Below are 27,994 nucleotides of genomic sequence, written 5' to 3'. Positions count from 1 at the left end.
TCAAAACTGTAAACCCAAGGAAATCCCAAGAAGTTCACACTTGAGCTCCGCTGTTCTCTGCTGTGGCTGCTGGGTTAAGTACATGAATTTATGAGCACGAGCATTTATGAGCTGGTTAATGTGCAACCAAAGGAGAGCTTAGCTTCATGTGATATCTTGATGTGAACTTTTAGCTTCCGCTGGCGTATCAGCCACTTTTACTGCAGCAGTGGATTAGGTATTACCGAGCCCTTTGTACAAGCTTGGAGAGCGCTTGTTTCTTTTCTCCTCAGATATGCAGGGACTGAAGTTCAGTGCAGTGTCTAAGTCATCTTCTGGTCATAATGGAAGCCAAGAGTGAACGAAGAAGTGAGAGGTCAAAGGTAAGAAAAGCTTTAGCTTTCAATTTGTGATCTAAGATGGTTATATAACACTGTAGTGTTCAGACTCGCAGGCAGGGATTGTGTGAGTTATATGACACAAAGACAAGCATAAGCGACGTAACGCTGAACATAAAACAGCAAGATAGTCTGATCTGTGATTTAAGCACCGACTGCAATGCACATTAAGGGGACTTAAAAGATTGCTCACTTACTTTGTAAATGTGTGGGGTACCAGCAGCTGCAGGGCTTGGTGGTCTTGGTTGGGAAATAAAAGAGCTTTGATTCTGAAGTGTTTAACAGCAGTCAGCATTCACAGGCTCTTTTCAATTCTGATCTATAATATCTGGAAGATTCTTGCACTCTTTATTCTCAAGGGTGTTCTTAACTTTCTAAGGAACCAACCCATGATTGTTTCATTACATTAACTTCAATGTACGGCTTAGGAATAATGTTTCCCCCCCCCTTCTATTACTGTGGAAATGACTTTGGGTGAAACTTTTAATATCTCTGCACATTTTGCAAATAAATGTAAGCACAATCTGCCAACACCTTCTCCACTGGAAGCTTGAACGCCCGGTGCTGTAAACCTTCGATAATGTCAAGCGTTCTTCAAGTGTCGGTGTGAGTACGCGCAGAACGAGAGATTTAGCCACAGAAAAGCGTCTGACTCCTTTCCAAAAGCACTCGGAGCTCCCTCAGTCCAATTCCCCCATCTGCTAGTTGTAACGGTTGTAAAATGAATAATTGGTGTCAAGTGGTCCCTGTAATGCCCACTGTGCTGCTGAGGACTCAGACATAAACACAACTGTGATTGGCTTCTATAAATCACAATCAGGACACCGAGTGAAGCTGGGGTCTGTCTCAGTGGCTTTTTTTGACTCTGTGGTGTATTGTGCAACACACACACACACCTCCCTTTCCACCTGCATCAAGTGTGACAGCTGGGAAGAAATGAGAGGGGGCGTATCTAACACCGTGGCACTGTAAATACCGAGATAGAAGATGGCAGGTGTGTTCATACCTGGGTGTGGTAACAAATACATCCAGCCCTCTATGCCTCGCACTGCAGCTTGCGCATAAGAGGAAAAGGCAGCGGTATCTTATAAATACAGACCTTTTACATAAATCACTATCTCCACAACTTGTAGGAACCAGCCAGGACTTCACCACGGCAGTCACAGGACAACGTAAGACCCATCCTACTACTATTTCTTTGAGAATAGCTACCTTGTATAGAGGTGAACACACCTCTATTTATTTTCACTGACTCAGTGAAATCTGGAAAGAATAACATCTTTATTATCACATTTAAGGATTTTATAAACACAGGTTTGGGGGTGGGGGGGGTGCGGGGGGTTAACCAACGTGATTTTACACGAGTTGAAGAAATACGTACGGTGCAGCATTAACAAAAGTGATTGTGTATGCTCCACCAAAGGACAATGCAGGTTAATTGATAGGGAACCAGTCTTTCCTGTCTGAGTAATAGAAGCAATGCCGCTCGCAGGTTTATCTTTCCTGTGTTATTTGCTCAAGTTTTCAGTAATTGTTTTAAGCAGGGATCAGATTGCACAGTTTATTTATTTTTTATAACAGGGATTTGCAACCACAGCTGAAGCCACTGATAACTGGCAACCAGGCGTGATCGTAGTTGAGGTGATTACTTTCAATTAATCAAATATCACAGTGGCGTCACTTCTTCATCTAGATGTTTGTTTTTTATCCGTATGTTATAAGGAATAATCTCTGTGTACATACACTTTACAGCTGAATGTGTGCTCTGTTTGAAATGGAACTATGGCATTCCTGTCAAACTTTAATGGGTAATGGACAAACGTGCAGGGCAGGGTGTACCTTGTTTTTAAGAAAAGGGAAATAAAATTTGGGGACTACGTTTTAACAATAAAATAATAAAATAAATAAAAAGAATGACATTTAAATATGTATCATGTTTATTTCTCAAGCTGTTAACAGACGCCCTCCAGTCTCATGGCTGATAGTAAGGTCACAGGGCACGACCAAAGTTTAGCACAAGTTTACAGACACTTTGAGATTGCATTACTTTTTAATTTAGACAAAGTTGAGTTGAAAAGCAATAAAACACACCCTGTTTTTGTTCACTGGACTTGGGTCATTATGTTTGATAGAGCCCTCCCTGTTTTGACCTTTATCTAGATAAATTTTTGCTGTGTAGCTGATATTTCAATCGACTCATTACGATTAGATATTTTAAGTCTTTATATTTTTGTCAATATTACACCTGTACTTCACATGTACATTTGGCAACATACACTTTTGGCACCTAGCTCTACTGGATGCCTAAACTTGGATAATCTCTTTTCAAAGCTGCTCATACGCAACCTGATTAATTGCTTTATAAGCTAACATAAGACGTTAGCTTAAAATTAGCTATTTAAGCTCAAGTGCTGTCTCTTCATTTTCAAATCTCACCTGCTTCTTTTGTTTGTCGAGTGTGTGTCACCGCTTTATCAGAAGACATAAATACCAGAGCCTGTTAATAATACTATAAAGGGTGTGGTTAACTAAGTGTTCATCTCACACCACCAATCACTGCCCGGGTAGATATTTTATTACTAGACCCGGAACAAAGATTAGAGCTAGTACATGTAATAGTGCTTTATATTACTTATCCCAAGAATAAGTTCACACATAACAACCACATCTACTCCAGCTGTTTCACAATGTCATATTATGGCATCAGTGTTGCAAGTGCATTCATAATATGTTCTTGTTTCCATACAGCCTAACGTTGGCTCAGCTGGTGATACTGTTTGCTTATCAGTGCTGTTGTTTCTGATATCCCAGTCAAGAGGCTGTTAAAGCACCGCTGATTGCAGGGCTTGTATTTTCCTACAGCACCAAGCTGATACTCATTAGCAGGATTAGAGGTGCTTTGCTGTCAGAGAGTCAGTCCTTTGAAAGCATTCACTTGTCATTTTGGAGACATCTGTTTCCAGTGAAAAGACAGCGATGCCAGGATGAGGAAGAGTGAGGAAGAGGTCTCTAAAGTGAAATATTTTTTCTGTTCAAGTACTGTTTAAGGAGTCAGGAGTGAACATGTATTTTTCAGTGTGCTAGTTAATCTTCTAAGTATTTATCTCTTCAGAGTTTGTGCTAATTTTATATCATTTAGCTGTTTTATTTTACGTTACTTTTTTCGTCTTCTTTTTGCAAAAAACAGTTAAAAACAAACAAACAACAAGCTTTAATTAATTCTTATAGTTTTTACTCTTTTTCCACAGCTAGCTAGCTATTACCTTTTGCTGAAAAGCTAAAACAAGCTAGTGGTGGTGTCAGTGGACAACATGAATAAAAAGGAGATCATTATGTAACAGGGATAGCTTATTTTAATCACATGGCAAAACACAGTGAAAGGTCCATAGACTGTAGCCACCATAATGTCATCTCTTAAGTTCTGCTTTTTTACCCTCTTTTTTTTTTTTAAAGGCCTTGACCATACTTCTTGTTGTAGTTAATCAGTTTATGCTAACGCTATCAACCTGGTTTGATTAATAAGGTGTATGCATTAATGACTGTGTATTAAGAGGGTTGCTAGCCTTGGCTAACAAAAATACAAGCTTAAAAGCAAGTGCAGAAAACCTGTTATTTTTAAGATTTTTTTTTCTTTTTTACTACAGTCAAACAGTGAACGTCCTCTTTCATTTTAAATATTGTCATAATTTACTAAATGAATATTGCCCTGTGTTGTGCTTAAACTAACAAGATCATAAACTCATTAGAAGAGTGTTTACTACAGTAGTAAAACCATGTCAGAGGTTTCTTGTGGACATTACAACTTCTTTTCGCATTATGAAAAGCTGCCCCCTTCTGGCCATTAAAGCTAGTGTAGGTTAAAGGCACTTACATGTACAGTGACATCATTTTGTAGAACTAGAAGTTATGTCCGTCTTATATCTTATAAACATATCTTATAAACAGATACCTGGTTATAACCGTGGTATAACAAAAAAACTTTTCGCTAAGCGTCTTAACAGCTTGCTGTCACATTGTGGCATAAAGATGTGTTTTTTGGGGCATTAACAAATGTGATGACACAGTATGTAAACCCTAGCAAACCTACATTCAAATTTAACAGTGAGAATATTTTGAGTTTAATCTATAACAATTAAGACATTAGACGCTCATCAATAGTTTTCATGCAAATATGTAAACTGTTTGTGACAATAACGATAAGTACACATGTTTTTTTGTTTTGTTTTTATGTTTACAGTTCAGCAGAATGATGAATGAAAACAATAATGCATTTAAAAATGTCCGCCGAAAGCCAGGCCTTCAGATATGGACCGTCAATGTGAGTCTAAAACGCATTACACGCACCCTATGTTGTTGACATTGTTGTCCACACTGCTGAGCTTTATGTAGAGCTGCGGCATGTTGAAATCTCATATTTGTTTGAGGTCTAAATGGTTGTTTTCTTTACTCAGAAAATGCAAATGGATCCCGTTCCACCTCAGGCCTTTGGCAATTTCTTTGAGGGAGACTGTTACATAGTTCTATATGTGAGTAAAAAACTGGGTGATTTCATGAGATATATAAATATATATACATATATCTCATATATGTGTCACCTCTCATGCTTTTCATTATTATCATCAGATAAGTGAGAATAAAGGCTCCCGCCAGTCTGCTGATATCCACTACTGGGTTGGAAGAACCTCCTCTCAGGATGAACAAGGTGCTGCTGCCATCTACGTCACCCAGCTGGACGAGTACCTGGGTGGGAGTCCGGTCCAGTACAGGGAGGTGCAGGGCTACGAGTCACCGCGGTTCAGGAGTTACTTCAAAAATGGCCTGATGTGAGTTCCCGATGAAGGCAGCTGGTGTTTGAACGAAAGGGGGATGGTGATATACTCAAGGGAATGAGTCTCTCCTATACACACACAAAAACACACACACTTATGTTGTAATCTTCCTGAGTCATGGCTTACAACACTAATCCGCCTCTATGAAATGATTATGACACAAAACACACTTGTTTTCTGAGGCCTAGCATTAAAAAACACCAATTTCTCTTGCCCAATTTATTAACCTTTAGTTGCATGTTTGCTTTATGGTTATACAACCTTAAGGAAAAAAATCATACTGATAAGAAAAAAAATGTTCCTTTAATTTTTTATTTTTTTAAATGTCCATTCAGTTTCAAGTCACTGGGTTTATATTTTTATTGCACTTGAACTTTGGTAAAGTAAACTTCTCTCTCCACAGCTACAAGAAGGGTGGAGTGGCCTCAGGTTTCAACCACGTTGAAACAAACGCCTACAACGTCCTGCGACTGCTGCATGTCAAAGGGAGGAAGGATGTCACAGCAACAGAGGTATTCAGAAAACAAATTAAATGGATATGAAAGGCTTTACGAGAGTCTTACTCCCTGCCTCCCTCTGCTGCTATCAGTGGCTTCACACAGTCACGCTACAGAGAGGTGTTGGCACCCCTCCTTAAACAGATTATGTCTTGTTGTCGTAGCTGTCTGTGTAGGTGTTAATTGCCCGAGGGGTGGTATGAGAGTGTGATTAATTAATACGCTGTATTGTTTCAGACGGAGTGTACTGTCCATTTGAATGTTATTCAACTCTCCACTGTGTTTGCGTTTGTGTGTGTTTTTCCATGCAGGTGGAGGTGTCATGGAGCAGCTTTAACAAAGGAGATATATTTCTTCTGGATATCGGGAAAGCTATAGTGCAGTGGAACGGTCCCCAGAGCAACAGAAGAGAGAAGCTCAAGGTAATCCTCTGCACTGATTGGTTACAATAAGCAGCGGCACGAGAAGTAGTCAGATCTCGTGAAAAATACACACCGTGGAAGCAAAGTGGGAAAGAGGAAAGAAATTTAACATTTTACGAACAAAAAGGTGATAAAATATGTCTGCACTAAGGCTGTTTCTGACAAAGGGAGAATGACTAGATTGACTAATGACTAATTTAATTTATTCTTGTGTGTCAAGTGAATTTTATGAACTCAGGGCCTCGGTTGCATTATTGCATCATTGCACTGAAGCACCGCAGCAATTTCCTAATGTTGTAAACCTGCTCAACATTTGGCAATAAACCCCATTCTGATTCTGATTCTGATTCTGATTCTGATTCTGATTAGGAAGGACATAGAAGGTGTGCCAAATCAAACGTGCATCCATCCACTGTGGCAAACCCTTGGAAAATTAAGGAGCACTGAAAGTGTCTGTAAAGTGATTTTTTTTTTTAATTCTTGAAACCTGTCGGCTGTGGATCTTCAATAATGTACACCACTGCCTTTAGCAGTAAGCTTTCAGTTGTCTGTGAAATTGGAAACATGCATGCAAGAAGAGTTAGGAAGGAATGGTAACAACAGAAAAGGAAAAACCAACAGCTTTTATTTATTTATTTTGAAAAGCGCTATATAAGAATCAGTCCATTTACCTTTTAGCTCATCAGGTAAAACAGGTGGTTTGATCTCCGCCTGCTCCCGTCTGCATGCAAAAGTTTCCTTGGGCAAAATACTGAACCCTGAGTATTAATGTTAGATAAACATTAGGCACAGAAAAAGTGCATGTGTTTGAATGAGATATGTGTACTATATAACAACCAGTTCTTTTACAGTGATAGTGTAGATTTTTGTGTAACACGTGAACCTTTTAGTCGCTGTTGTCACTGAGCGAACAGTTTTCACTTTTGTGTCTTTGTTTCTCCCTCCGTCTTTCCAGGCGGTCTTGTTGGCTCAGGACATCCGGGACAGGGAACGCGGAGGTCGCGCTCAGATCGGTGTTGTGGAAGGAGGAGATGAGCGGAGCTCGCCCGAGCTCATGAAATTCCTGACGACTGTGCTCGGACCAAAACCGGCACAGCTGAAGGAGGCCACTTCCGATGATGTGCCTGATAGTGCGCAGAAAAACAGTGTCCGACTCTACCAGTAAGTACATTATGCTTCCACTGCATTGATCACACAAAACTGTAGAAATTGATTTCAACTATTTACCAATATCACACCCATTTTTTCTGATTTTCTTCCTCAGCGTTTATGACAATAGTGGGAATCTAGTGATTCAAGAAGTGGCCAAACAACCTCTGACACAAGATCTTCTGAAATCCTCGGTAATCAGTGTTCACTCTTTGAGAATGTTCCCTAGATGCTAGTATTAAAAAAGAAAAGTGGTTCAGTTTCAATGTTTTTTTTCTTTTGGGGTTTCAGGACTGTTTCATTCTGGACAACAAAGGGTCTAGTGTGATGGTCTGGAAAGGAAAGAAGGCCTCCAAAGAAGAGCGACAAGGAGCTATGAATCGGGCACTGGTGAGTATACAGAATGACGACACCAAGGATCTCTTAGTGCCTCCTGTTCTGTCTTATAAATTAATTGTGTAAATTTTAATCCTCTTTCTCCTTAAATGATTTTGGATAAATATAAATTCATCGTTTTATTCTTTTCCAAGGATCGCATGGCTTGAGGGGATTATCTCAGTTTTTATGTGCTTTTTTGGAGATGTTTTTCACTACAAGTTTTGTCCATCAATCTTTTCCTACAGAGCTACATTAAAGCAAAAAAGTACCCAGCCAGCACCACTGTGGAGGTGATGGCTGAGGGAGCAGAGTCAGCAATCTTTAAGCACCTGTTCAAATCCTGGACAGACAGAGACCAAACTCAGGGCCTGGGTACCACACACAACGTTGGAAAGATAGGTAGCCTCTTCAAATCTACTGCTCAATCCACTTCTTCAAAATAAATTCCAGCACAGTTAACATATTATCTCTTGATATGCTATTTAATCTTATTTGCTGATATTATGCTGTTCATCATTAACTCTGAACATTTTGTGTCCGCACAGCTAAGGTCGACGACGGAAAGTTTGACGTGATGGAGCTACACGCGCGCCCTGAACTGGCAGCACAGTACCGCATGGTGGACGATGCATCAGGAGACGTTAAGGTGGGAAAACATATGCAGGAATACAGACAAACACAGTGCAGATACTTTTCAGACTTCAGTTGCATTGTTGCGTGTTGTTTGAGCTGTTGTTTGCCTGTGTCAGGTGTGGTGCATTGAGAATTTGGAACTGGCTGAAATAGACCCAAAAACCTACGGGCAGTTTTATGGAGGAGACTGCTACTTGGTGCTGTATTCATATAAAAGAGCAGGCCAGCAGCAGTACATACTCTACATGTGGCAGGTCAGTGTCAAACCAATCTATGCTTCCTTGTTCTCCATTTCCTCCTGCTTCTGGAAAACTGACAAGCACCTTCAATGTGTAAACGTCTTTTCTTTGTTACTTCAGGGACGCCATGCCACAAGCGATGAGATTGCAGCAAGTGCCTTCCAGGCTGTCAATATTGATAACAAGTACAATGGAGCCCCAGTTCAGGTCAGAGTGGTCATGGGAAAGGAGCCCCGCCACTTCCTGGCTATTTTCAAAGGCAAACTTATCATTTTTGAGGTATGATTTTATGATTTTCACACTGAAAAGGATTCTTAACTGGATTAGAAATTCTCACCAATGACTAAAAGTAAAATATCTGTATGGTTTGTGTGTGAAATTATGACACATGGAAGTAATCCAGCAAAATCTAAATTAAAAATGAGATTTACATGGATACAATAAAAGTATCCATGATGCAAAAATAGATCGATCAAAGCTTTAAATAAAAGTTGAAAGAAACTGGAAACTCAATGTGTGTGTGTCTAAAGGGAGGAACAGGTCGACCTGGTGTGGTTAACCCTGCCAAAGATGCCAGGCTCTTCCAGGTGAGAGGGACTAATGAGCTGAATACTAAAGCCACAGAGGTGGTGGCCAGGGCCGCTTCTCTAAGCTCCAATGACGTCTTCCTGCTGAAAACTGACAATATCTCCTACCTGTGGTATGGAAAGGTATCTATCATGGGGCTGTGTAGCAGGCTTTGAAATAACATAAATATTCGTTTAGTTTGTATTTGACACATTAAAACCATTTCCCCCCTGATTTCTGCTTCTATCCCAGGGCTGTAATGGGGATGAGAGAGAGATGGGGAAAGCGATGTCTGATGTGCTGTCCAGGCATGAGAAGCGGGTGGTGATGGAGGGCCAGGAACCTGCTGAATTCTGGATAGCTTTGGGTGGAAAGGGCTCCTATGCCAGTGACAGGAGGTAAAATATTTTAATGGCAGCATTGCTTTTGCATATTGTGACAAAAATAGGATATTTTTGGCTTTTCGCTTAACAACACACTCCAGCAGTCAAGTATTTACAATGAAGGGCGCTCAATCTGGGTCCAGAAAGTAAAAATATAGCCAGTAATAACAAATTAGCAAGGACTTCAGGATTCATCCAAAAAGGCCCTTTAATCATATTTTGAACCATTTCCAAGCTTACATTAAATCTGTCTGGATTATTTTTATACCAAGGTCAGTGGAATATGCCCAATGTCATCATACACAGAGAGAGAGAGAGAGAGGGAACATTATCTGCTGTTACGACAGGACGGCCTGTGTCATTTCAGATTTGAGAGGGAGGAGCCGCTTCACAGTCCCCGGCTGTTCGAATGCTCCAATCAGACGGGGCGCTTTAAGATTACTGAGGTGGATGATTTCGCCCAGTGTGACCTAGATGAAGATGACGTCATGTTGCTGGACACCTGGGAAGAGGTAAGCAATCAAAGGAGCTGAAATCAGTCAGACCCTGCCGTTGATTTGGGGCCTGCTTCCTGTTTATGAGCATCTCATCAGGAAGATTGTGAAACTCACTGCACATTAACTGATAGATATGAAACAAACACTATACTGTATTACACAAGCTTATTGTTTCCTCCTGTTATGGTTTCTAATTAATCTATACTGGTGGTAGTGACTCAGCTCAAGGTTATTTATGTAATACTTCACACGGAAAGACAGAATCAGGCCTAAAGCTCAGTTTTTGGCAACTTACGCAGCAGACTCTTTGAGTAATTTGTCTCTTTTTCTTGTTTTCTGTCTCTGAATCTCAGCTTTTCTTGTGGATCGGTAACTCCTCCTATGAGTATGAGACCAAAGAGGCGTTGAACAGCGCGCGGGATTACCTGAGAACTCACCCGGCTGGACGTGACCCTGACACGCCCATCATCTTTGTCAAACAGGGATACGAGCCGCCCACCTTCACCGGATGGTTCAACGCGTGGGATCCCCACAAGTGGAGCGTGAGTTTATAACAGTTTCCCCTTTCATCTTTCTGGGATCCCATAGAAAGCATGATCAAGGCATTACAAATTCCCATTACAATAACATGCAATCAATTGATTTAATCATCTCAGAAGCTAGGAACAACTTACAAACACAAGTGGATGATTCAATGGATTAATTGAAGATGAAAAAGTCACTGCACGAAAACTAACCTTTACTGTGACGAATCTTGGTTCCGTTGATCTTCTGAACAGGGAGGCAACTCCTATGAGGAGATGAAAAACAAGCTGAGTGATTCAACATCTATCTCACAGATCACTCTAGTAAGTGACTCACACTGATGTGCTAATATCACAGCTGTAATACCTACTAACATCTTTAATGTCATATATAGTAGTGTTGCTAACCTGTGAATGTCTACATCTCGGAGGTTTACCTTTGTTTTTTTGTGAAACTGCTTCTGTAAAACTTCTCTTTCGTGGCTGCAGGACCTGAAGAACACTAAGCTGAACAAGACTCCCGCTGGGGGAGGTGGGGGTGGTTACAGAGCACCTGGGGGCCCTCTAACTTCTCCGCCACCCAACAAGGCCTACTTCCAAGATGAAACAGATTTTTTCCCCAGACCCTCTAGTCCTACAAGACCCCAGTCTGGGATGTCCCCCTCCTCTGCTAGTTCCTTGTCCTCTTCTGGAGCTGGAAAGTTTTTTGACCCTGAGCTCCTCGTCAACAAGACTCCAGACGAGCTACCAGAAGGAGTGGATCCCACCCAGAAAGAGGTGTGTGTGCAGATCAATTATAAATGGTAAAAATCAGCATTTGATTATTGTTTAACGTCCTTCTCAGGGCATTAATTAACACCTTTAAAAGTGACGTCTAATCATGACAATTACAATTTAGAAGTTATTGTTTTGGGTTTTTTTTTTTAGTAAAATTAATCACGTCACCATAAAAAATACTTCAATATGATTCGACACCTATTTAGTATGTTTACCTGCAGCAAAGCAGATTTTTGTGACTGTACTGCCATTTCAAGTCAAAACTCCACAGCCACCAATCGTGTGATATGTTGTCTAGCATACACAAAAACATAATATGCACTTGTTAGCAAGTTAAAAGTATTATTTCCATCAGATGGGATTCTTTCATTTCTCTGAATTTGGATTAACATGTAGTAATATAAATGAAGCTATTTTAATCATCAACTGAAAAGGTCACTAAACAGCTGCAAATGGATGAAAAGTGACTACGAAGAGATTAAAAGTGACTGCAGAGCCACATAAAATGCTTCTAGCGAGTCATGAACAACCACAAAAAGACACAAAGACACTACAAAGAGACAATATGGGGCTTTCCAAGAAAGGGTGGGAGGCCTTGCCATTGTCTGTGCCTAGAGCTCTGTGTACAGCAGAGGTCAGTCTAACCGTTTCCCATCCTCTGTGCTCCGATTGGCAGGATTATCTATCTGACCTGGACTTTGAGAACCTGCTCAGTACTACTCGCGCAGACTTCCAGCGCTTGCCAAAGTGGCGCCAGAATGATTTAAAGAAGAAAGCAGGAATTTTCTGAGAAGGAATCACACATCTCCAGCCTGTCTGCTGAGAAATCCGCTTGTAAACCAAACTATACGGCAGCATTTTAGCTTCTGACCTTCATCTCAATATTTTGTTTTGCTGTCAGAGGGGTAAAAAAAAAAATCGACCAACATCCCAAGTTGTTTAGATTTAACAAATGGTATTTATGATTATGACCATGAATGTAACTTGTAATAATTTAAAGGACGTGACTGACATTTCTAAGATTATTTTTTTAATTATTCTGCTTTATATTTATCTGTATATTTTTTTTTCATTTCATGTAGATCATACTGAGATGATGTTTTGCTAGCATTTTATCTGAATCACAAATGCAGTGAATAAACAGAAAACCATTGACCGGGGATTCGGGGAGTGGTTTAATTCAAGAGCTAGTACAAAAATGTGTGAACTGTAAAAATGCTGTAGAGCAATGGAAGACACAAATAAACCATGACACAAAATATTAGAACTTGTTTCAGGCACCATCTTGAAAATCTTCTATATACAATGCTGGGAGCATTTATAATGCATTCATAATGAAAGGACAGAAGCACACAGACACACTATGTCACTTGCTATCAACATTGTCATTATCACTCTTATGGCATCAAGATGGACAAAGTTTAAATCAAGTCTCATAAGACTATCCCGTAAAGCTGCTGAGAATCTAGTATATTTCAGGTGGGATTCACACAAAACTCACATAATAATGCACATTAATTAAACTTCTCCAGAGAATGGTGAATATAGTTGGCTACTTTTCCTCTCATTCACTTCATTCTTTCTTTGTCACTTTAAAGGCTCTCCACCAAACCGGCTTTTAAAAAGCAAAAATTATACAATGACCTAAAAGTGTCAGACACTTGTGAGTCAGCAGCTGTGGTATGTAAAAAAACAAAACGAAAACTAGAGTCAAGTTATTTAGCTTTAAAATCTGGGTTTTAAATTCCATTAGAATTTACAAAAGACGTGAAGTTGGTTTGGTTTTCTTTTTGCAAACAGGCCTACGGGGCATCCAGGAGCATGAGGTGCACAAACAGACTGGCAGAAGAAATGTTGTCCCCTCTCTTGTTGAGCACCGGGACATGGCGATATCCTGGAAAACAGGAAGCGAGCGTGAGCTTTGTCAGCAAAATGAGAAGCTGGTTCATAAAGCGTAGCACAAAAAAAAGATGCAAAACAATCACTTGAGCTATGATTTACATGAATTTGTATCTGTTTAATTTCTGTTTTGTTGCGGTCCACACAGAAGAATTAAATAAGGGAGAAAAAGTATGTTTAAAGTGGAACTAAAGAAGATAATAATGTGATAATAGTGCACAAAGAAAGTCAAAGCTGTGAGCGAGCACTGAAAAGAGAGGATACTGTCTTAACACTTCCATATTTTAATTACCGCACAGACCATTTCAGTCATCGGCCTCTTCGAAAATTAGATTGTTGCTAACTCTGAGTTGGTGTCGCGTTGCTTTATCGTGTTAGCTTCATCAAATCTGTGAGCTTTCTTACCGTTCTGTACGCTGGTGAGTGGCAGACAGTACTGCCCGATAAAATCGTTCTGCGATGCTGTGTCGTGGTCCTCCAACAGAAATCGCACCAAGGCCAGCTCTGGCACACTGATGTCAAACTGGAATTTCTTATTCCACATAGGGTTGAATCCTGCAAGGACGAATATCTGTGTTTTTCTAAATTCTTTGAAAAAGTGTTTGACAAGTAAGTGCACTTATGCTATACTTGCACATATAACGCTCACCATTATTTTCAATGTGATGTGTTTCCTTGCTGGCATTGTCTGCCTGGACACCATGGATCTCCACCTTCACCAGAGGGTCTACAATGGATTTTTGCTTTTCCTTGTTGATTTTAGGTAACTGCTGAGCTGAGATCACCTGTTGAATTGTGAGACAAAAATGCACAGACGCGATCACGTGACAGTCCGACTACAGTCTACGTTCAGATTTGATTAGATATCTACAGCATGATGTCCAGCTTCCACAGCACGCTTCGATGCTTTCACCACCAGCATGATGATTAATCTGTTTATCAAGTGGTGGCATAATCAGTTGTTAAAAAAGGCTAAAAATCCACTTTCTTTATTTTAAGTGCTACTAGCTACTGTGCAGATCATAACTAATAATACAAAATGTAATAAAAGGACTTGAGGATTAAAAAACATTAAAAGTAGCTCCTCTTTTCAAGATAGGTTATGTCAGTAACTATTCAGCCAATGATTGTGTTAAAATTCCTTTAAATAGCTGCAAGCTGGCAAACAAAGATAAAAGGATTCAAACTTCTAGGCCAGAGCTAGGGGAAATGATTAAAGCTCATTAGCAAGTTGACACTACACATACTGTAAACTTTGTGAACTTTGTTTTCTTTTAAAAGGAAATTCCACAGGACATTGTTAACCTCTAATATAGGCTTATCTTTCTTGAAAAAACTCCCACCATGACATGAAAGATCTTCTTCTTCAGCCACGACCCTTCGGTAAGTGCGTTGGGGTTAAACTGAGAGGACAGGTTTCTCTGAAATTCAGGTTTCAGGATGTAGCCGCAGAAGCCGTTCATCAGAAACCGTCCCTGGTTTAAGTGCATCTCCTTGGAGTTAGTCTGGAAGTTCAACGCCACTAAAAACCAAATCAAAGAGGAAAAAGCGTCAAACTGTTTCATTAGTTTTAATTGGTTTACGTTAGTTTGCTTGCTGCGTATTGGAGCACACCTATCTGGCAGCCAACGTTCCACATGGGCACCGGATTATAGTTGGAGGAGTCGGTTCTGGAGCCAGCAGGGTAGATCCTGCTGAGTTTGTCCATGTTGTGGTGCATGAAGGCAGTAGCTACAACAAGTTAAAGCAGATGTTTTTTTTAAACTGTGAGTTCTAGCATGGCAGTAAAGACAGTTAATGCAGCGTGCGTTTACCTGAGGTCTCAGCCAGGTTGAATGCTTTACTCTCCTTGAAGGACGACATTTCATAGAAGGCCTGGTTTTCTCTGGCGTGTTCAAAGCTGTTAAAGTGCACGCTCTTACAGTAGATGACGATGTCTGAGAGCTCTTTGTCGAGTTTGATATTTGATTTCTGAAACAAGAACAGAGAGACAAACGTGAAATCTGAAACTGAAAATTGTTATTTCAATTTCTTGCAAATGAGTAAAGAGCCTTTGGCACACCTTTGGTTTTTCTTTCTGGCTATTCTCCTTACACTCTGCAGCTTCGTCCTCCTCAGACACGGTGCCATCCTCTATCACGTTGTTATTGGTGAAGATCGAATCCAGTTTGTTCAGTCGTTTTCCCTTGATGAGGAACTTTCCCTTAAGTGCCTACAAAGAGACACAAAATGTGTTTTGTTGTGTCATTTCTAACACTTAAGGTACACACGGTGCTGTGCTTTGGAAATCAAAGTTGCTTTGCTTAATATAGACAGGCACACATTTAACTGTGACAACAGAGACTAATGATATATGGCTCTGTCCATTGGCCCCTCAGTGAAGTGAAGTCATTCTGTACCCTTAGCAGAAAAACAGCCCCAAGCATAAAGCTTCCACCTCCGTGCTTGACTGTGGGGATGGTGTTCTCTAGATCATATTCACCATTTCTCCTGTGGAGAGGTTGGAATGGAAAAAAATTGTTTCTGTGGACAGATGAGCTCTATACACATAAGAACCCAGTCAGTGGGAATCAGCATTGTGGCTGGGTTGTAGGTGATCAACACTTATTTCATGTATGACATGTAAATCTGTTTCTAGCATTTATTATTGTATTGTATTGTATTGTATTTGGAGACTAAATTCTGTTCACTAGAAGTCTCTGTTATCAAACAAGGTGTTGTCTCAAACACACTCACTCAGCTGTTACAGCAAATCATTAGCTACTCAGTAGGCGCAAAGTGAGACAAGCTTTATCTGAGGCTATAGATCGATGATGTCTTGTATCACATTAGCTTTGTTTCCTAAACAAAACTTGGGTCACGTTAAGGAAAACAGCAAAGTGAGAAATCTGGCACAGTAGCGTGTTAGGAATGAAAATGTTAAGGGGTGGTCTTCCTTTGGTGATTTTTTTTTATTAGGGTAAGGATCCCAAGATGATATATCGTATGTCAGTGAATACAGATAATGGGTTCCACACCTCAGGTGATGGGAAGTTAGTTGGCATGGTGTCACCCAGAGGCTTTTTGACCAGAGCGTCACCCAGGAAGAAGACCAAATGACGGGCCATAAGCTTCTGTTGCTCAACTGTACAATGGTTCTCCAGAGACAGAATCACTGGGTACTGGGAAGTCTGGAAAACAAAGGGAACAATGTGAAGGTGAACTTCAGACCTTTTCCAGTTTCTAATGTGTTAAGGCGAGGAAAAGGCTGGGAATTCAATGCGGTCTCCAACATAGGCAGAGTAAAACATCCAAAGTCAGTGAATATCTCACGTACTTTGAAGGCGTAGTCTTTGATGGCTTTGATAACATCTTTGAAGAGCACTTTGGATGTGAGCGTATGGCCATGGTAAATAACAGGTTCTCCATTAGCCCCGTCCCAACAGTCCAGCTCCACGCATCGGCAACTCTTCATCAGCGCTCTGCAAGCAAAGAAAACATTCATGACCAATTAGTGATTTTACATCCCTGAAACTCATGAACTTTGCCTGTGAAAATAGAGAGATTCCTGCGCTGTGACTTCTGTTCCACCAAAAACTCCTGGATCCCAAAACAGTATTTTATAAAGGCCTAGGAACTACTAGGGTGGTCTAAAACAGGCATGGCAGAACTTCAGTTCAGTCTACCTGGAGGCTGATGCATATTTTTAAAAGATAAGCCATTAATATGATAAAAAACATCTATCCAAAGTAGCACATTTATTCCATGCTTCTATTTCACCTTTGTTTAATGCTGTCAGTGTAAAAGTAATTCTGCAAAATTTACTTTATGTAGGCTTCTGTGCTGCTTGGCCCTTTGAGTTGGTCTGCCATCAGGTATGTGTTGTGTGAGGAGGAGATGTAGTAATGGTTGAGGGGCTGGTTCATGTCCTGATACACAGATCTGTGGGCTGGGTTCAAAATACAGCCGTCGTCCTGCTGCAGGTACATCAGGAAGCCATCTTTGGTCATGCAATTGTTCTGCTTTGCTGTGACACAAATGGATGAAAGTGTTGAGTGGAAAATTGTGTATAACACAGTTGAGTTAAAGCTTTAATAATATGGTTACTATAATTTTATCATTCCCTGGTGTCCAGAGTAAGTCTACCTGTTTTATCCACTTCATATTTCTCAATCAGCCTGTGGGCGTCCTCTGCAGTCGCCTGCTCCCGCTGCTCGTTCAGCAGAAAGTTCAGCAGGTCTCTGTCGCTCATCTGACCCTCTGTTTGAGCATATTTCCCATAAATGACATCAATCTCCTCACGGCGTGTCAGCATCTCGTAGAATTGCTTGATCTCTTCGCCTTCCAGGGTGTCTGAATTGGATGTGTCACATTTCTGTGCAACACAATCAGTGAATTATTTAACCAGATCTAACATTTTATGAAAGATTAACAGTGAATTTCAAAGATATATTTTGTAATTTTTTGACAAGGTCTCACCTTAAAAAGGTCCGCTGCGTAAGAATCATCAACCTCAACATTGATCTGCCTCAAGAAGTGTTTCACCTCCTTTAGTGTCATCATGTTGTCGCCATTCTTGTCAGCCTTACGTATGCAGCTGAATATCCAGCTGGCATTCAGATGTAAGGATTTGATGTATTACGCACAAAAACATGCAAACACATTTCTCTATTTAGGAGTTTGCTAAGGATACTGTTCGCTCTTCTTCTGGTTACTGAGGTTGTGCATGTTGTTGATGATCTTCTCCAGGCTGCTGACCCACTTATTTACATCTTCCGGAGATTCTGCCATCAGGTCGAGATTCTTCTTGCGCCCCTTGAAGATGATGGAGAAGCAGAGGTCTTCAACGCTGGCATCGGTGTATTTTTTAAGGCCCTCAGAGTGGCGGCCCTTTCGAACCGATTCAATGTCATCAATGGAGACTGTTTGGAGAGCGAAGGGGTGTTTGTTAGAAAGTGTGGCCCTGAGAAATCACTGAAGGTTAGTGTTTTAATAGCCTCAAAGTCAATATTTGGTAAGCCCATCTGTATTCTTCAATACAGCCTCTATCAAGACGATCCCACACTGCTTCAGTAATGTTGAGGAGAATGTTGCTCTGGAGAGACCAATCCATGACTGTTAGTGTTCCAGTTTGTTATTTTCTATCCAGGTATGCTTTAATAGATTGGCAAAGTGTTTGGGATCACTGCCATGATAAAAACAAATGAAGCCATTGCCATTCAGATGCTTTGCAGATCAAAATCTGACATGACCACTGGCTGAAATGCAGCTCCAAACAAAATTTTTTCCTCTTTCTTAATAACATGCTTTTTGGACACTTTTCATCTGCAGTAGATAGTTTTTTAGGTATTGCACGGTGGGTTAAAATCTCACTGTACTTTTCTCCATGCATAATTAATTTTAACAAGATCCTCAAAGTCACTGCTCGAACTGCTCCAATTCCTCAAATTTTTTAAGGACACACTGCACACCATGCCAGGTTTTTAGCTAGTAGCTTGTTGGGAAAAGTTATTTGAAAACAATCATCGTGTACAAGGAGTGAACTGAGGAAAAGTGAAAAAGCAAAATATTTTTAAAAATTCAGGTATGACACCTCTAATCTATATCATAAAAAGCAAATTGTGATTATTTTAATATATTCATTATTAACTGCTATGTTGTCTAAAATGTAACGTCTTTTATTTCTGGCATTAACAACAGCTATCGGGATGGTAGCATTCAGCCATTATTATCCCTTGACACACAGTCTTTCCTAAGATAAGTCCATATCTTGTGGCGGCCGACTTTTTTGTCCCAGTGGTTACAACTGAAACTGTTTTTCTATCTTATCTACAGGAAGGCTTTTGTCTCAGCACGCCACATCTGTTGCCTTCACTCACAAATCTGCAGCACAAAACTTACGTCTTCCAGGCAACTTTCTGCATGCACTGGTGGGACCCCGACAACATTTATGAATCAAAGGCTGACTTTTTGATAATTTATGTGTGTAAAAAATGCATAATGTGGTACCAAGAAAGAGCTACCGTTGCTTTTTTAGCAAGCATTGTCTATTTACAGGACATCAAAATTAGCATAACATTTTTGTTATATTTTAGATCACTATAAAGCCTTAGCCAATGGCCTTCACAAACTCTTGACAGCAGCTAAATGCTGCACCATGTTCACGAGCTAGTCACTATCTTTTTTTGGTACTAGACAGTGTGTAAACAGTTGGCTTATCAGAGCTTTTCAGTGGAAACAGACGAATCCTGCTGAAAACAGAGCTCTTGACTCTTGCCTTTATTGTGATCTCGGGTGACTTCAACCATGTATCACTGGACAATACACTACCAACATTCAAACAATATGTGGACTGTCCCACCAGGGGAGAGAAAACTTTAGACTTACTGTATGCTAACGTCAAGGATGCATACAGCTCCTCCTCCCTCCCCCCACTTGGTAGGTCAGATCATAACCTGATTCACCACACCCCCCGCTATGTGCCAATTGTGAGGAGGGAACCTGTGACCACCAGGACTGTCAGGAGGTGGTCAGAGGAGGCCTTAGCAGAACTACAGGGCTGTTTCGAGGTGACCGACTGGGAAACACTCTGTGAGCCTCACGCCGAGGACATCAATGGGCTTACTGAGTGTATCACAGACTACATAACTTTCTGCACCGACTCCATTGTTCCAGCTCAGACTGTTCATTGTTACCCAAATAACAAGCCGTGGGTGACTAAGGACATCAAAGCCCTCCTCAACAACAAGAAGAGGGCTTTCAGAGGGGGCAACAAAGAGGAGGTGAGGAAGGTCCAGGTGTTACTAAAGGACAAGATCAGAGAGGCTAAGGACAATTACAGGAGGAAGCTGGAGTGGAAACTCCAGCAGAACAGCATGAGAGAGGTGTGGAGGGGCATGAAGACCATCACTGGATTCAGGCCAACCAACAGCAGGGGAGCTGAGGGAGGTGAGAATAGAGCCAATGAGTTGAATCTGTTTTTCAATAGATTCGACACCACAGTGTCTGCTCCTACCCCCACAACCTCACCTGCAGTCAGCCTGGAATCCAGAGCCACACCACTGTGCCAGCCTCTCTCTTCACATGTTGCCTCCTGTGAGATTCCTGACACCCCTCCCCCACCCATCACCTTCACTCAATACCAGGTTGAGATGCAAATGAGGTGACTTCACTCAGGCAAGTCTGCTGGACCAGACGGAGTGAGTCCCCTTGTCCTCAAGACCTGTGCCCCCCAGCTGTGTGGAGTCTTTCATAAACTGTTTATGCTGAGTCTGAGTCTGCAGAGGGTCCCGGTGATGTGGAAGACATCATGCCTCGTCCCTGTACCAAAGACGCCACGTCCCAGTGGCCCCCAGGATTACAGGCCCGTGGCATTGACCTCCCACATCATGAAGACCCTGGAAAGGCTCATCCTGGACAAGCTGCGACCCATAGTAAGACCACACCTGGATCCCCTTCAGTTCGCTTATCAGCCTCGTCTCGGAACTGAGGACGCCATCATCTACCTGCTCAATCGTGTCTACACCCATCTGGACCAGCCGGCGAGCACTGTGAGGGTCATGTTTTTTGACTTTTCCAGTGCTTTCAACACCATCAGGCCGACCCTCCTGGGTGATAAGTTAGCAGCGATGCAGGTGGATGCTTCTCTGGTGTCCTGGATTGTTGATTACCTGACAGGAAGACCACAATATGTACGTCTCCCACAGTGTGTGTCTGACAAGGTGATCAGCAACACAGGGGCACCACAGGGGACTGTCCTCTCCCCCTTCCTCTTCACCCTCTACACCACAGACTTCAGCCACTGCACAGAGACCTGCCATCTTCAGAAGTTTTCTGATGACTCTGCGGTGGTTGGATGCATCAGCAGGGATGATGAGACAGAGTACCGGGCTGTGGTCGACTCCTTTGTCACGTGGTGTGAGCAGAATCATCTGCAGCTCAACGTGGCAAAGACCAAGGAACTGATCGTGGACTTCAGGAAGACCAGGAAACACTTGACCCCTGTTTCAATCCAGGGGGTCAGTGTTGACATTGTGGAGGACTATAAATACCTTGGAGTACACATTGACAATAAACTGGACTGGGCTAAAAACACCACAGCACTTTACAGGAAGGGCCAGAGTCGTCTCTATTTTTTGAGGCGACTGAGGTCCTTCAACATCTGCCAGAAAATGCTGAGGATTTTCTATGAGTCTGTTGTGGCCAGTGCGATCCTCTATGCTGTTGCATGCTGGGGGAGCAGGCTGAGGGTCGCAGATGCCAACAGACTTAATAAACTAATCCGTAAGGCCAGCAATGTTGTGGGGATGGAGCTGGACTCCCTCAAGGTGGTGTCGGAGAGGCGGATGCAGTCCAAGATAAAGACAATGTTGGATAACACCTCCCACCCACTCCATGACATGCTGGTCAGTCACAGGAGCTCGTTCAGTGAGAGACTGAGATTACCGAAAAGCACCACTGAACGACACAGGAAATCATTCCTGCCTGTGGCCATCTCCCTGTACAACGCATCCACTTAACACACTGTTTGCTGCTACAACTACACATGTTTCTTTTCCAACTATTTATTTATGAGTGACTTATGTATGTATGTATGTATATATATGTATATATTGTACTATTCTTAGTTAGTGTATTGTCTGTCTTGTCTTAATGTTGGTTTAAAATGGAGCACGGTAACAAAAAATAATTTCCCCCAGGGATCAATAAAGTATTCTGATTCTGATTCTGATTCTGATTGAGGCCATAAAAGCAAAAAATTAGGTAAAAGACGCTAAAATGGTCAACCAAGTTGAGTTGGGCAATAATTTCATTACAGATAATCCTTTAAATACTTGCTAGGATGAAAAAAATTGATGTATGCAGATTAATCTGTAATAGACTATTTACAACATTGCAACAGCAAGTCTTCATGAATGTCCTGCTGTCAAACGTACTACTAAATCATGTTTGTAATAAACCAGATTGAGCCATTTTACCCAAACAGTCTTAATGTTTAAGAGTCGTTTTTAGACCTAACAGATGGGTTCTCCAACATTTTGTTGTTATCTCCTGTAAACCTGAGTTCTTTTGCAACACAAACCCATTCCAGATTTGATTTTGACTTTACTGCACTTTAAAACATTTTTACACAATCTGACCTCTCCTGAACCTCTTTTCAAACACATGCACCCATACAATCAAAGTGTCTCGGACTAAAATGTTTATCTATATCACCCATACAAAGACAACATACATACACAAAAGGTCACTGCACACTGATGCAGCCAATGCATCGGAGGCCAGCTCTATTGTTGTGCAATAGAGCTGGCCTTAATGTACGGAAGAGCATGCACTGCCGCGTGTGATGTCATTGCACTACACAGCAGCACAGGCCCTTGTAACAAAACAGCAAAAGACTCCAGGCTTAGCCATGAGGCCATATATTATGGCTGGGCCACAATCACTCCACATCTACTCCCTGCATCCCAAAGTTAGAGATTTAGATTCCTTCATTCTACTTTAAAGGAATCTAAAGTTCAAAATAGGTCAAAACAAAAACAACACATTGAGGGGGCAGTGGAGTGAAACACACCCATGTTTTCCAAGCCCTGCCTCAGCTGATTGCTGGATGACTAAAATACCTTAAAAGCACTCAGCAGAAAAGGGAGTGTTTGGTTGATCTGTGCATGCACATTATCTCCAACAAAACAGAGGTTGTGAATTTGGACCAATTTCAGGGAATCCCATCTGGAGAGACTTGCCACAATGTCCAAGTCGTGTTATCCGTGTCACGCAGACATTGTTCGAATACCACATGAAATGTTTACACAAAGAGAGTTTTGTGATGGCCTGACGAAAGTTCACTCTGTTGTTTCTAACAGTCTTTTCCTCAAAGGGAAGTTTGAGTTAAGGGTTAGATAGCCATGCCAGTGAGCGAACAAACAAAACAAAAAGAACAACTTTGAATGACAGTCACTCTATGTTCCAGTGCTCACCTGTAATTATTAGAAAAAGGTCATAATACAATGAGTGTCCTTCTTAGGGTGGCTGGAATCCACATTAGAAAGAGTAAGGACCTTGAACATCCAGAGGGAGCTTTGAGTACAGCTGTTAAATACCAGTTTGGGCATCTAATTAGGATGTCTCATGGGCAGTTTGCTTTGGAGGTTTTCCAGGCTTTCCCAACTGGAAGGAAAACCCAGGGTGGAACCCAGAATCCACTAGAACGATTATATATCTCATCTGGCCTGGGAAAGCTCCCCTAGGAGGAAGGATACGCACAAAATAATCAATTGATAGATTAATGGATCAGTTATTGAGTGGATCAGTGGATGGATTAAAACCTCGTTAAATTGCCCAAACTAAGCTATGCTGTCAGTGACATAAGTAGGCTAAGCCAGCTTTTCAAGCTGACAAATTTGACTTGAGTAAAGCACAGCAGCAGATGCTCTCATGAAAAATATGGTAAAAAAAAACAAAACAATACATGCTGTCCTCCCACAATCTCCTCTATTTTAATCAAAGCGCTTTAGAGCTGACTGGTAAATGCAGCTGGAGCCCACAGGAAAGCAATAAAATAGCAGCTTATTTCCGTAAACAAAGAAATTCCTGTGTAGGCCCATCTGTAAGAAAGCTCGGTAACGTTAGAAAACATCGTGTTTGTAAAGAGAATATTAGAGTCATTATTCTCAGTGTTTGTTCAAGGCTCAAGTGCAGGGCAGAGGTGAGCTTGGAAACCTGAGCTACCTGAGTCCCAGTGGATGCACACATGCTGTACATTCACAGCCAGACAGTGGCTCACTGAACCGAAAACCTAAGGAAAATAGTCTCTCTAACACACACAGACAAACATACAGCTGGGAGTCACACTAGTATTTCCCAGTCCATCTTTCGCCACACCACAGTACCTATCAGCATGGAGCTGTTTTCACACATATTCACTACTATTGTCATATGAGGGTGTGCTTGTGTGTGTGTGTGCTGTAAGAGAATACGCTTTTGTTAAGATCTGAAAGGAGAGCTCTTAGCAGACAGAATAATAGAAGAGCGGTCTGCGGGTCAAAAAGGTAGATGTTCTCATCAGACTAAAATAATTTAAATGGAACACAGAACTTGTACATGGACCTGCAACAGACTGGAGGCCTGTCCGGGATATGTGGAAGACAATGGCTGGCTGGATGGAACGCTGGGCATGTAAATATACAAACATATATAATAAAGTAGGCACAGAGGTTACACTCACAGGTGTGGTTTTGCTTGAATGCTTTTTTCGACTCATGCGAAAAGGTCTGGCAGTCTTCCTCCAGTTTGAAGTAGCGGCCATGCTTCCAGGATTTTGAGCGAACCTTGACCAGTTTTCCTCCCAACAACAAGAACTGGAGATCTGAATCTCCCTCCAAACCTGCGGGTGTGAGGACAAAAGGAGCAGTCACGCAAGTTTCTGCCTTCTGTATTTTAAAATATACATGAAGTTCCAGGAAACACTTGGTTAGATATTGCAATAAACTGAGCATTAATAGGAGAAGTAAATAAATGTTCTAAATAAAACTGATCAATATCCTATCAATACTTGCAATTTTAGCCATGTTTAATATGAGGATGCACCAGTTTAACAGTATATGTGACAGAAAATGAAGATAAGCATTATTAGTTACACCTTAAATTAATTTATAGGTCCCGTATGGCTGTCATACACGAGAACCAACAAAGAATTTTGGAACCATCTATATCTAGAATAAAATCTAAGCTATGTGCAGTCCTGTGTCTTTTTTATCCCCAGCACACCTGTTGTACTGTAGTACAGTGCAGTGTATCACAACATTTCAGACAAGTAGAGACAATAGCCTATCATTCAGGTGCAGCAATTTTCTGAGTGTTGCATTCTGGGAAGGGTGTGTGCTATCATCCGAATGAATGACTCAAAGCATATTTGTTAATCAGTGCTGGCGTTTATCAGTGTAAAAGTGTTTGTTTCACACAGCTTTATGAATTATAAAATTCTCTCTAACTGAGACTGAGAATATGCAACACTTTCTAAGTAAACAAAGGACATTTGAGGATAACACGTTAAATACGACTCAGAAGGGAGTGTTTTTATGGCTGTGGGCAGGATCGCAGCATAACAGACATTTCTTTTTCGCCCAGATCACACCACAAGCCCACAGAGGCTGTTTATGAGTCTCTGGCCTCTCTGCAGCCAGGGAGGAGGACTGGCCAGCGCTGCACCACCCCTGCCCAGTCAGGCTTTCTGTTGGAGGCTTTGCTCTGAGCACCTTCTACGTGTTTGTCAAGCCTCTTTTCTTGTGATCTACTTCACTGTGAAGAAGAGCAGCCTGCTTTCAGTCATCCAACAGCTTCATGTTACGAAAGCAGGCGCTGACATGTTCCTTACGCATCAAACTTCTCTGTTTGCATTTTTTTTAAGCGAACTAATCAGTTTCAGATGGGAAGAGCTCTTTACTGCGTGCACCCAATTACACAAGCTAGCACAAGAAAATTCCAAGAACTGTGAAGTGAGAGGGAGGCGTGATGGCACAAGTTCACGTCATATGTTTGGATGCCAAACAACCCCCGTGCCATAAATAAAAAGACTAGTTTGACGATCAAAAAGTGAGTCTTTGTCACATTGGAAAACCATTCCCACACAGTACAATGTCATGTGACCTGAGTAGGGAATGTGACTATTTCAAACAATTATATTTTCCTACAAAAACACGTGTAGGACATGGTTTTTAATTGCTTAACAGGAATGCAGTGTTGTTAGATTACGACTGTGTTATAAATGACACAATAAAATGGAAAGAAATTTAGATATAAATACTGTGCTGCCCTCCTCTGTGCAGATGACTAATACCCAGGAAACTATGCTGTCTAGAAGGGGAAACAATAAGAGACAGAAACCCGAGAATCGAACACCGCAGAGGTTTTCCCCTCAGCTCATGAAGTCTTATTGAAGTTTAGCACATCCTGTGTCTGTAGTCTCATTTGTCACCTCGTTTTCAGCTCCATCACACAGACCCTTACGCTGCAACTTCCCTAACGTCAAAGAATTTACCGCTCCAGGCAACGAGGAAGCTACCATAAAGCGTTAGAGTGCACGGATCAAAACACAAACCTTATGTTTATTCTCAACGTCACGACAGAAACATTTATCGTCCAAGGCTGCACGTGATTGGTGATATTTTTTTTTCTCTTGTTTGAAGATATAAAGTTTCGCAAAATCCATGTTATCCAAACATTACGCGCACGCGCCTGCCAATGTTGGCAAAACAGTCGAAGGCGTCTCAAGCGCGTTTGCACCTTTGGAGGACTCACCCAGGCGTTTTCCGTTCTCCTTCGCAACTTTTTTCAGGTGTTCCAGAAATGCTTGTTCCTCGGATTTTGTCCTTTTTGGCCGTTTATGAAAACAAGACATCTCGGATAAACTTTCTTGTTTATCCCGGTGGGATAAAGAGACTGGCCGGTCGGGTCGATGCTCGGCGTTAAAGAGAAGCAACACGTAGATCTCCCCTCATGGGGCGGGTCCCAAAAATAATCTGTTTCTGTGTTAGAGCTGCAGTAACTTTGCTTACCTGTCCTTGTTTGCACACTCTGAAGGAACCGTTCAGCGCTATGGGGGTGTGAGTCTGCTCTCATCTAACCTGTAATCTTAGTGATAAACTTTTTAAAAACTTCTAATGGTCGGAAACACATCTGACTGGCTTAAGTGGGCCATCACTCTCACAGAGTGAGGTTTGTCTGCAATAATAAAAGGTCTTGTGCGCTTAAAGAAGAATTTTGCGGTTGCTTATACAGAGGTAAAAGGTTACAATATGCCTTTAAATAAATTTCTATGTAAAAAAAAAAGCAGTACGCGTTTTACACATCACTATTTTCATGTCTTGACGGGCTGCTGTAGCTGCTTCCAAACACAAATAAAAGAATTGTTATATATCTATACGTTTATGAATATTTACGTAATAACCATTTTAGTAATGAGATGTGAAACAGCGCCATCGTAAGGGAAAAGCGGATTGGCCTGTAGTTTAAAAAATTGCAAATTTAAATAGGATATTTAAAGAGCGAGGGATGTTTTAATATCCACAAGGATGTGTAAGAACTGCAGCTCATCGATAAAAACCTGTGCTACCTGATCAACGATCTCTGGGTGTGGTTAGAAAGCAAAGTGGAAAATTAGATGAAACGTAACACCTGCAATACCTTCAATATTATTCGTTCAGCTCGATGAAACGTGTCATTGTCGTGGTAACAGAAACATGTCACGATGCCAAAACCAGGAGCCCACCTCACTGTTTTGGATGGCAAATGTGCGTTGAAAGAAAACCAACAGAAAGCAACCAAGGAACGTGAGAAATTGTGAAGCATTTCTCTAACCAGGAAACCACAATGTTTTTTTGTTTAGAAGCACTGGCTCCTTTTTTTATTTTATGATATATATGTATAAGTATTAAAAGCTCCTGTTGATTAATATTTGTTATTTTTGTCTCAATTTTAGACATTAGACAGGAGACGTTGTTATTTATTGAGGAGAGAAAAAGAAAACAGACCCAACTTTCATTCAAACATCAAAAACAAACATGGGTTTGGTGAAGCTTGCTTAATAGTGCTCCAACTGGCACAAAATCGATAAATCAAACACTTGCTTTTTAGTGCAAGTAGACTAAATCAGTGCGCTCACATGCACAGATTTTTGAGCAACTCACCAAGTTTGCTGGATGTGCCATTGAGGTCCATTTTTATATCAGCTAGTAGAAATCACCATGTGCAGTGCAGCAGTTCCCGGGCTGAATAACAGGAGCTATCCTGGACATAAAACGTGTCTTTTTGCCCTGTGGAGGAATAAATCCTGTCCGCGGTGCCCTC

General features: G+C 41.3%; 2 protein-coding genes across 5 annotated transcripts; one reads left to right on the top strand and one right to left on the bottom strand.

Annotated features, from left to right (window-relative positions):
- The first annotated feature begins 232 nt into the window (after positions 1 to 232).
- Positions 233 to 12,427, top strand: vill (villin-like). 3 transcript variants are annotated; one of them, XM_085287088.1, is made up of 20 exons: positions 233 to 362; positions 4,615 to 4,695; positions 4,829 to 4,903; positions 5,001 to 5,200; positions 5,610 to 5,718; positions 6,015 to 6,125; positions 7,081 to 7,286; positions 7,390 to 7,468; positions 7,566 to 7,664; positions 7,898 to 8,051; positions 8,198 to 8,298; positions 8,402 to 8,539; positions 8,645 to 8,803; positions 9,055 to 9,234; positions 9,344 to 9,489; positions 9,842 to 9,986; positions 10,325 to 10,513; positions 10,751 to 10,819; positions 10,985 to 11,272; positions 11,949 to 12,427. In XM_085287088.1, exons 1-20 carry the CDS (start codon positions 324 to 326, stop codon positions 12,060 to 12,062), a joined length of 2,682 nt encoding a protein of 893 aa, XP_085143214.1. In that variant the 5' UTR covers positions 233 to 323; the 3' UTR covers positions 12,063 to 12,427. The 3 variants fall into 3 exon arrangements, with proteins under 3 accessions (XP_085143214.1, XP_085143216.1, XP_085143215.1); XM_085287090.1 differs by lacking the exon at positions 233 to 362 and adding an exon at positions 1,396 to 1,549; XM_085287089.1 differs by lacking the exon at positions 233 to 362 and adding an exon at positions 3,245 to 3,382.
- On the bottom strand, positions 12,424 to 27,994 carry plcd1a (phospholipase C, delta 1a). 2 transcript variants are annotated; one of them, XM_085287092.1, is made up of 15 exons: positions 27,835 to 27,994; positions 24,375 to 24,533; positions 17,844 to 18,072; positions 17,630 to 17,759; positions 17,297 to 17,525; positions 16,976 to 17,177; positions 16,488 to 16,632; positions 16,189 to 16,341; positions 15,234 to 15,383; positions 14,986 to 15,142; positions 14,786 to 14,902; positions 14,515 to 14,693; positions 13,821 to 13,956; positions 13,577 to 13,726; positions 12,424 to 13,166 (listed from the first exon to the last, which is right to left on the bottom strand). In XM_085287092.1, exons 1-15 carry the CDS (start codon positions 27,863 to 27,865, stop codon positions 13,075 to 13,077), a joined length of 2,259 nt encoding a protein of 752 aa, XP_085143218.1. In that variant the 5' UTR covers positions 27,866 to 27,994; the 3' UTR covers positions 12,424 to 13,074. The 2 variants fall into 2 exon arrangements, with proteins under 2 accessions (XP_085143218.1, XP_085143217.1); XM_085287091.1 differs by lacking the exon at positions 27,835 to 27,994 and adding an exon at positions 26,447 to 26,665.

Source organism: Mchenga conophoros, linkage group LG9 (genome assembly GCF_057382185.1).
Source record: "Mchenga conophoros isolate Kocher_MC1m ecotype Shallow Benthic linkage group LG9, M_conophoros_male_GT1.1, whole genome shotgun sequence".
Classification (NCBI taxonomy): Eukaryota; Metazoa; Chordata; class Actinopteri; order Cichliformes; family Cichlidae; genus Mchenga; species Mchenga conophoros.
This window is presented reverse-complemented; position numbering and strand designations above follow the sequence as displayed.